Source organism: Merops nubicus, unplaced genomic scaffold, assembly GCF_000691845.1.
Source record: "Merops nubicus isolate BGI_N331 unplaced genomic scaffold, ASM69184v1 scaffold29194, whole genome shotgun sequence".
NCBI classification, from domain to species: Eukaryota; Metazoa; Chordata; class Aves; order Coraciiformes; family Meropidae; genus Merops; species Merops nubicus.
This window is the reverse complement of record NW_008602707.1, coordinates 6,620-15,151: the sequence shown is the minus strand read 5'-3', so window position 1 is coordinate 15,151 and position 8,532 is coordinate 6,620. Positions and strand designations below refer to the sequence as shown.

Genomic DNA, 8,532 nt, shown 5'->3' with positions numbered 1-8,532 from the left:
CGCGGTGTGCCCTGAGCTCCCCTGCGCCGCTGTGGGGCCGGGTAGGGAGCGCGGGTCTTGAGCTGTGCGTGGCCCCCCTCCCCGTGTGTGTGTGTGTGTGCGTGCGTATGTAAGGTCGGGGCCGCCCCTGCTCCTACCCGTGTGCTGCGTCTGGAGCTGGGCCTCTCCCTGACTTCCCCAACCTGTTTGTTGCCACTCTCTCACTCTGTTAAAGCTCCTTGCCCTCTCTGTATGCCAGCTGGTTTGGATTTTGTGTGGTTTTTGTTTCGCAGGTGTGTAGCAACACTGTCCAAGCCATGATCGAGGTGTTGGCCAAGCTGGGCCGTGGGCCCGTCTTCCTGGCGGGGGAGGTGCTGGAGTGCGTGATTACTTTCACCAACCCATTATCAGCCTCGTCCACCTCTGCCAGCAGGTACAGCAGCCTGTGCCACTGGGCCCTTCTGTTCGTGGAGCCTCAAAGTGGCAGAGCTGTCTGGGTCTCTCTGTAAGGAACACCCCTCCCTCCCTCCTGAGCAGCCACAGGTAGTCATGGCTGGGCTGCAGGGCAGCGCTGCCAGCTCAGCCACTGGTGACTTCCTTGCCCAACGTGCTTTGCGCCATCACTATTTCAGGGCTAGAAGTTGAGGTGATTGTTCTGGTTCTCTGCCCCCAAGAAAGAGATGTGAAAAAAATGTGTGTGGTTAGAGGTACTCTTAACTGCCTCTCAGGCAAGCCCTCAGCGACAGGGTTACTGGCTGAAAATGAAGCCAAACTGGCTGTCAGAGCAGGATATCTAGTTACACCAGGGTGACAGTCTCCCAGGGCAAGATCCAGACAACATCATTATTTACTACATGTATGGAAGGAGCTCTTTGTCCAGCAGCTCACTGACATACTAGTGTGAGCTGAGTCTCCGGAGCTGAAAGGCAAAGGGGTAGGCACTGCCTAGAGTCAGAAAGAACCAACCTTCCATGGCCCATTTCTTCAATTTTCTGTGGCCCAGGCTTTGAGCGCTGCATCTTCCCTTATCATTACTGTGCCCAAGATAGGTATTAAGGAAACACAAGAGTATGGGAGCTTCCTATATTGGCTCACAGTGGGTGACTCCACATCCTCAGGAGTCACCCAAAGCCTTCATGTCCGCTGAGTGTGTGGCCTTGTGTGATTCTCCAGGGGGTGGAGGGTGCTTTCTCATCCTGAGGTCTTCCTGGGAAGCATCCATTTCCAGCCCTGTCCTGTTCAGCAGCTGTTCACCACCAGCACACATTTCACACGTGATTGCTTTGGTGGACCCACTTCCAGTGGTTGCAGTCTCAGGAGCAGCAAAGCTGTCTCGTATTACTGCTGTAGGGCTTTTTTTGGTGTATTGCCTTCCTTAACTTTCTGTGATTTCTTTGTGGTTCCTCTTGCCTGCTGAATTCAGCTTTCAAATTCAGCTGTGGCATAAACATCTAGCTTTCTGGAGTTTTGTCTTGTGAAGTGGCAGTGCTCTTTTTCCCAGTCCTGAGACATGCAGCACTGCAGTGGTACCAGGTGCAGCAGTTTTGGAGGTTGTCAGCACAGCTGACGGGTGCTCCAGGCATGTCATGGTCTATAGAAAATCTCCTCTTGGAAAAAGGAAAGGTTTTAAAATAATAAAGCAGGTGACCAAACTGATAAGACCTGGCTAAGCCATGCGAGTGGCAACACTGAATAGATTAGTGGTGTGGAAATTGGAGCTGCGTGTTGCATAAAGGCACAGTCACTGCAACAGGCAGATAGACCTGTCAGGGACCAGACGATTTTGGGGCTGGCAGAAGCTGCAGTGCCGGTGGGGGGGTGGCAAGGTGCATGTGTGGGGGCAGAATGGAAGGACTGGCAGAAAATGGGAGAAGGTGAATTTGTGGCATACAAGGCGTACAAGAAACAAAGCCCTTCTGCCCAAAGGTTGCGTGGCCCATAGCCCGTGTGGGCTACAGGATTTGTAGGGGAGTTGAGAGCATAGAATAAGCAACCTCAGCACCAGCATGGGATGATTCCATGCCCTGCCAGTTGGACAAGCCAGGTCTGCCAGCAGGAAGACACATGCAAATTTTGTTTGGGTGTCTGGTCAAAAAAAAAAAAAAAAGAGAACAATACAGTGGCATATTGTTAGGCAATACTGAAAAAAAAAAGAGATTAAAAAAAAAATTCAAAATACCATGTTTGAAGGTACTGTAACCATGCAAAGCTTATATAAAATTAGTCAACACAGTCTCTCAAGCAAGGGCATTTCTCTCTTCCCTTGCAGCAGATGCCTTACAACAGAAAACCTTGGGTCAGCTTACAAAACAAGCCACGCTGGTACTTTTGAAGATGCAGAATTAAAGTTGTGGGGTTATAGGTAACTGAGTAGAGTCACCAACATGTCCTTGGGTAAAGTTAGCCAGCACAAACAAAAGATCAAATAGCTCATTGCTAGTCAGCTGAATCGAATGCATCACACCTTTTTCTCTGGTTTGTCTAGATGTGTAGCTGCTCTGATGTGTCATGTCGAGAGAGACCCACAAAAAATCCCTGTGCTGCCCAAAACTGGTGTCAGTGCTGACTAATCAGATCATGATGTCAGAAAATATGAGGGGGACCATACAATGGCTAAATTAATGAGACTGCTACTGAAATAAGACGTGAGTGTTTTGGAAACTGAAAGGTGTCAGTGATGCCATGGAAAGTGCCCTGTGGAATGGCTGGGGCTGTAGCAGAGTACAAAACAGGAGGCTGTTTTTCATGCTGGATGCAACCAATTCTTGTGGTGGTGCAGAGAGTGGATAAAGTGACACCTTTGCCTTCACTGTAGCCATCAACAGATCCCTTGCATAAGAAGGAGAAAACATCTCCTTATGAAGGACCCAGAAGAGTCCTTCTTTAGACTAACACAGCCAGAAATTGATGGTCTTGAGGAGGACAGTGCTGTGGGGAGGGGGCAGGGGCAGCTGAGCCCAGGTTCCAGATATGTGTTGCTTTTGAATTTGCCCACTTCCCTGGTGTTTGCTTTATTACCAGAGGCACCTCGGAGTGCTGTTTGGCATGACACATCTGGCTTGGGACTTAGGTCTTTGTGGCTAAAAGTCCTCTGCCAGGCCTGGCCCATGCATGACAGTGAGAGGAGGCTTCTCAGGAGTGTAGTGTGTGTCTGGTCCCAGGCTGTGGGTGATAAGAAAAATACCAAAGGCTTGTTTGGAGGGGGGCTGTGCAAGTGGCTTCAGTGACAGCAAAGTGAGCTCTTCTTTCCTCCAGGCAAGCAGTCCTGCATGGAGCTGAGCAGAAAGAGCTGCCCTTCTCCTCTTTCATGCTTGCTGTAATCCAAGTTTAAAGTGCAGACATGAGGGTTGCTCTTCTTTGCTCTCAGTGAGATGCTGGCGTGGGCCAGCGCCCAGATCCACTGCCAGTTTCACGCCAGTGAGAACCGGGTGGCGCTCCCTCCTTCTGACGGCAGCAAGCACGACGTGCAGGCGGAGAACGAGACTGTCTTCGTCCCCAACAGAGGTGAGTGCTGCTCCTGTAGCCCCAGTCAGGCACTATGGGAGCACAGAGAGCAGGAATCAAGCAGACTATGATATCTGTCTTGAGGGTAGCATGCGTAGAAGGCCAGTGGGAGGTCCGTGTTGCTTTCCTCATGTAACTCCCTGGTTACTGCAGGACCTTGTGAATACTGAGATTAGTGTGGCACTAGCTTGGGTGGAAACATGAGGGTTGTCTGTCTGGCTGTTGTGGGAATGTCTCCTGATCTGACCAGGACATGAGGTGTTTACTCCTCAGCCTCTTCTCCAGGTGAGGATAAGGCCTGGATGGCCTGGGCATGGTCTGAGGCTGGGCAGCATTCACATGGTTCGTCTTCTTTTCCAGGAGAGCGGGGTCAGTGTATCCTGTCCACCCCACCAAAGATTCTCTTCTGTGACTTGCGACTGGATCCCGGGGAGTCCAAGTCCTGTGAGTCGTGTCTCTTCTTCACCTGCTCAGGGAGCTTGCCTTTGGGGAGCCTCGCTCTCCAAGCTGGCTTTGCAGAACTGGGTGCTGCAGGCAGTGCAGAAGAAGGCAGCTGCTGCTGGCAGGAGGCGAGGTGTTTTGGTGGGACCATGAGGGCCAAGGAGCTGCTGCATTGTATGTTCTCCACCCTGTGAGGGCTGTGTACTGCAGTGTGTCCTTCAGTCCTGCCCCTGACCCGTCTCCTTTGCCACAGGTCCACTGTGTAGCTGCAAGGCATAAAACAACTCGAAATACCGGGCTGCAGCTGAAGGAGCAGTAGCATATACCTGTGTTTCCCTGCCTTCACTTCTTCAGCCACACTGGAGCATGACTGCCAGTAGGCTGGCATTCTCCAAAGGTCCGAGCTTCCTCTTCAGGTTGTGGCTGTCCTGGAGACTGCAGTCTTCTGGCTGTCCTAGTTTTCCTGCCATAAAAGTGGGCACTTCTCATCTCTGCCCAAAGCTCTCCACATCTCCAAAGCCCTGGAACGGTGTCCTTCCATTGGGTCCCCTTTAAGCTCTCCTTCATCACTACTTTCCATTTTGCTGTTAGGTAGATTTTCATCCTTTTCATAAGGAAGTTGCAGCACCTCATTTTTGGTGTTCCAGGCAGCCTCTTCTGCCTGTGAAAATACAAGTACATGCTGTTGTCTCTTGGTTGGTGGCAGCTTGACCCAGCCTGTCACTTCATGTTGGATCTCCTTTGTGTTCCAGCAGCCTGTGGCCCAGCAGCACTGTAACGTTCAGGATTGCAGGCTGCGTGTGGAGAGCTCCCTCGGGTTGTCCTAGGGACCTGCTGGGAATGGTTGAGGGAGACCTCCAGTCACAGAGCAGAGGGAGCAGATAGGGTAGTGCCTGTGGTCGAGGGGGCTCCGCTGGAGCATTGAACTGTGGGGAGGTGAGAGCACGGCTGCGAGCGAGACCCGGGAGCTGCAGGCTGCCATGTGGTGGGTTTGAAGTTGGCATCTCCTGCCTGTCTGGGCTTGGAGGGGCCTTACTGGAGGGTAGGGTGGACAGGGTGAAACCAGCCTGGCTTGGCTAGGTGGTTAGCAGGGTGGAGCAGTGCTGTCTGGGGCTGTCTTCTAAACTGCAGAGCCTTTTGCGTGGGCACATCTAGTTATGTCCTTGCTGTGTGTGAGGGAAAGGAGTTGGTGGCCCTGCCGCATGGGATCCAGGGTCCCTTGTGCTTTCTGAAAGTGGCCATGCCAGGGAGGAGGAGGGGAAGGAGGAGGAGGCAGAAGTCTCCGCTGGCCAGAGGCTCACCTGGGTTCTCCTTCACTCCCTGCTGCTCACAAGTGTGGGGCTGGAGCATCTGTTCCCAGGGAGGTGGGGAAAGCCCCTTTTCCTGGCACGCTTTGGCAGGTGCGGCAGGCGCTGAGGGAGCAGGTCGGTGACTGCAGTCCAACCTCCAGGTGGCGGGGGTGGTTTGAGAGGGTTCCCTTGTGTGCTGGCTTTGCAGGCAGAAGCTGTTGAGACCCCAACATGCCAGCCCCTGCTCTGCCAGGCCGCTCACATCAGTCCTGTCCACCCGTGGTGCTGCTCCTCTCGCACGAGACTGCAGCTGGCACGCTTGCAGATCATTCCTGGGGGCTCCTGCCAGCTCTGTGGAAGCAGAGTTCAGGCTGTGTGGGTGTGTATCTTAATTCCTCATTTCCTGTTTTTCTGAAGTTTTGAGTTTTGCTGCACAGTTTGGAAAGGCAAAAAAAAAAACCCAAAGAAATCTTTATTCTGCTTCGGCAAAGTACTGTGTTATTAAACTGTAGCAGAGCTGGCACATATAGCTGAGGTTGTGTCAAGCTGTCTCTTGATAAAAAGCCTTTTTTTCAGCTGCCAACGAGTTTATTCTCCAATATCTTCCTTGTTACAGTGCCTATATGTTGGAAGTTGACTCACTTCCCATCCCTTTGACACACTGCCCAGACTGAGCTCTTTAAATTTGTCACCATAAAGCATCTTCTCAAGCCCTCAAGTCATTTCTATGGCTGTTTTTGCCTCCTCTCCGGTTTTGTAATACCTTTAAGTATTTGGTAGATCACACAAAGGGGAGGAAATAGAAGCAGCCTGAACACAAGCTGGGAGCCCAGCCAGAGGGCACAGCGGGTGGGTGAGGAAGGCACCTATAGCACCAGGAATGTGCTTCCTGCTGGGATATGCATGGAACTGGCACTTCCCGAATCTCAGCATTCCTGTGCCAGGTAGCAAACCGATAGTCCTCCTTGGATGGTGGTGGTCTCTGCTGAGGTTATCCTCACTGGGCATGGAGGTCTTTGTGAGCACTCATGTTAAACCTGCTACAGGGGGTTACAGCAGTGTGCCTCCTTTGGAAATAACCAGTTTTCCTCGTGTCAGGACAGTTAGCCTTATCTGCACCCCAATCCATCAGGACAGCCGTGTGCTTCAAGATGGGGCAGCCCGTGGACACTACACACTAGTACGGGCTTCTCTCTTCCTTCCAGTCCTGGTATTTTAAGTCTAGAAGTTATATTTAAAATGTAACCCTAGATTTTAATCTAAGCCTCGATGTTTAGGATGTGCCAGATGTGGGCTAGGGTCTGTGGTTTCACAGCAGGATGCTGCCCTTCCCCTGGCAGGGCGTATCTGCATTACGGTGGGCAAGCCAAAGGGGAGGAGACTTTCCACAGCTCACTGTCTGCACCTCTCTTGTTACGCAGCGTGCGGTTTGTGGAAGCTGCAGGAGTGTTCACGCTGCGTGGCGAAGCATTGGGGTGGGCGTGGTGGCCAGGGGGGTTAGAGAGGGCTGAATGTGGTGTAAAGCCAGGCCACAGCTTCCCGGAGATCTTGGAGTCAGAGGCTTTGTAGTCATCAGCCTGTCAAGGGGGATACACCACAGGCTGTTGTTGCGAAGGTCTCTTGATTGTTCCTCAGCCCTTTAAACCCAGTGCTACAGAGGAAAAACACAGGAAGAAGCTGATGTTTGTTGCCGAGTTTGGGGTCTGTGTGAAGTGAACATCAAAAGAGCTGTGACATATTGATGGGCACCTCTCTGCTGAAAAGTGAAAGTGTGGCTGCCTCGCAAAGCGGCGTGCGGGGGCAACGCGCAGGGGCAGCTCAGGTTGAACTCGTGACGAGCAAGTTTAGCTCTCATGTGTTTGTGTTCCTGGATTTTACATCTTTCACATTCTTTTGAGGCGGAGAGTGTGTGTGTGTGGTTGTATGGGCTGGAAGCAGCGTCTGGATAACAGTCCGTGTGACGTGAGGAGTGTTGAGCTGGCGCAAGGAGCCCAGGGTTGTGCTTGGCCTGCTGCAGGAAGGAGAAGATAGCAGAAAGCACCAGGTGCTGTCCTGGCTCAGCACCACTGCTGGTTCTAACCCTTGGTGCAGGGAGCCTGCAAGCAACAGCTGCAGGAACTTCCTTTCAGCCTTGGAAAGCCAACTTTCTTGTGCTCCTTGCAGATTCGTACTGCGAGACGCTGCCGATAGACGGCCCTCCCTCCTTCCGGGGGCAGTCGGTGAAGTACGTGTACAAGCTGACCGTCGGCTGCCAGCGTGTCAACTCCCCCATCAAGCTCCTGCGTGTCCCCTTCCGTGTCCTCGTGCTGCACGGTGAGGCCACGCACCGCCCTGTCTGTTCCTGCAGACACAGGCCTGCACACACCCTGCCCCAACAACACCTTTGCCTTTTCGCCAGGGCTCAAGGATTATGAGTTCCCACAGGATGAGGCCGTTGCACCCTCAAACCCCTTCCTGGAGGAGGAGGAGGGCTTGAAGAAGGACTCTCGCCTGGCAGACCTGGCGACGGAACTGCTCATGGTGGCCACCTCCCGACGCAGCCTGCGTAGGTTATATCTCCTGGTTACACCTGCTGTTGTCACCTGAGCGTGAGGCACAGCTCAGGGGTCCCTGCAAAAATCCCTCACTGGCAAAGCAAAGCTCCAGGTGGGACTGTGGAGCAGCTTCATCAAGGCCTGCTTGGGTCAGAGTTTCCGATGGGCTTCTCCTGACCAGTCTCAGGCGCTTCCTACTTCAGCCAGAGATACCCTCTCCACAGCACATCACAACCAGCACATGGTTTGCTCTTGTTCACTGTAGGCATTTCCCAAAGGGAATGCTGCCTTTAGGGACTATCCTTCACACCCAAGCAGCAGGTGTAGTGTTCTGTCTGCTGGGCTCTGAGGTGAACCCAGAGCACTGCCAGGAACTCAGCCTTGTTTTGCTGCAACCCTTCCCCTCCCTCTTCTTGCTTCACAGACGTGTATAACATCAGCAACACTCGTGGGAAGGTGGGGACCTTCTGCATCTTTAAGACCGTGTATAAGATCGGAGAGGATGTCATTGGGACCTTTAACTTCTCAGAAGGAGACATCCCATGTCTGCAGGTCAGTGCTGGCTTCAGGGTCACTGTGGGGAGAGGCAGGAGTTTTGGGTGAGGGAGAGGGAAGAGGGGTTGGTAGGCACTGGGCTGCTAGGGGGTGTCTACTGAGGGTTTCTAGTGGGACCCAGCAGAGGTCCCACTGGGGTGTGAGGTGGGGAAGGACTCCAGTTCTGAGCTCATTTGGGAAGCGGAGACCCCTGGGCTTTCTGTGTGAGTTGGTGAGAGCGAGCACCCTGC

The 8,532-nt window shown here is 52.9% G+C and overlaps 1 protein-coding gene across 1 annotated transcript in view; it reads left to right on the top strand.

The window, feature by feature from the left end:
- Window positions 1–292: 292 nt before the first annotated feature.
- Window positions 293–8,532, top strand: part of RGP1 (RGP1 retrograde golgi transport homolog (S. cerevisiae)) — an 8,851-nt gene continuing 611 nt past the window's right edge. Inside the window, exons 1-6 of the mRNA XM_008938451.1 lie at window positions 293–412; window positions 3,347–3,483; window positions 3,844–3,927; window positions 7,377–7,526; window positions 7,612–7,758; window positions 8,172–8,299. Coding sequence (XP_008936699.1) covers window positions 297–412; window positions 3,347–3,483; window positions 3,844–3,927; window positions 7,377–7,526; window positions 7,612–7,758; window positions 8,172–8,299 — 762 coding nt within the window. The 5' untranslated portion in view covers window positions 293–296. The remainder of the gene's footprint in view (window positions 413–3,346; window positions 3,484–3,843; window positions 3,928–7,376; window positions 7,527–7,611; window positions 7,759–8,171; window positions 8,300–8,532) is intronic.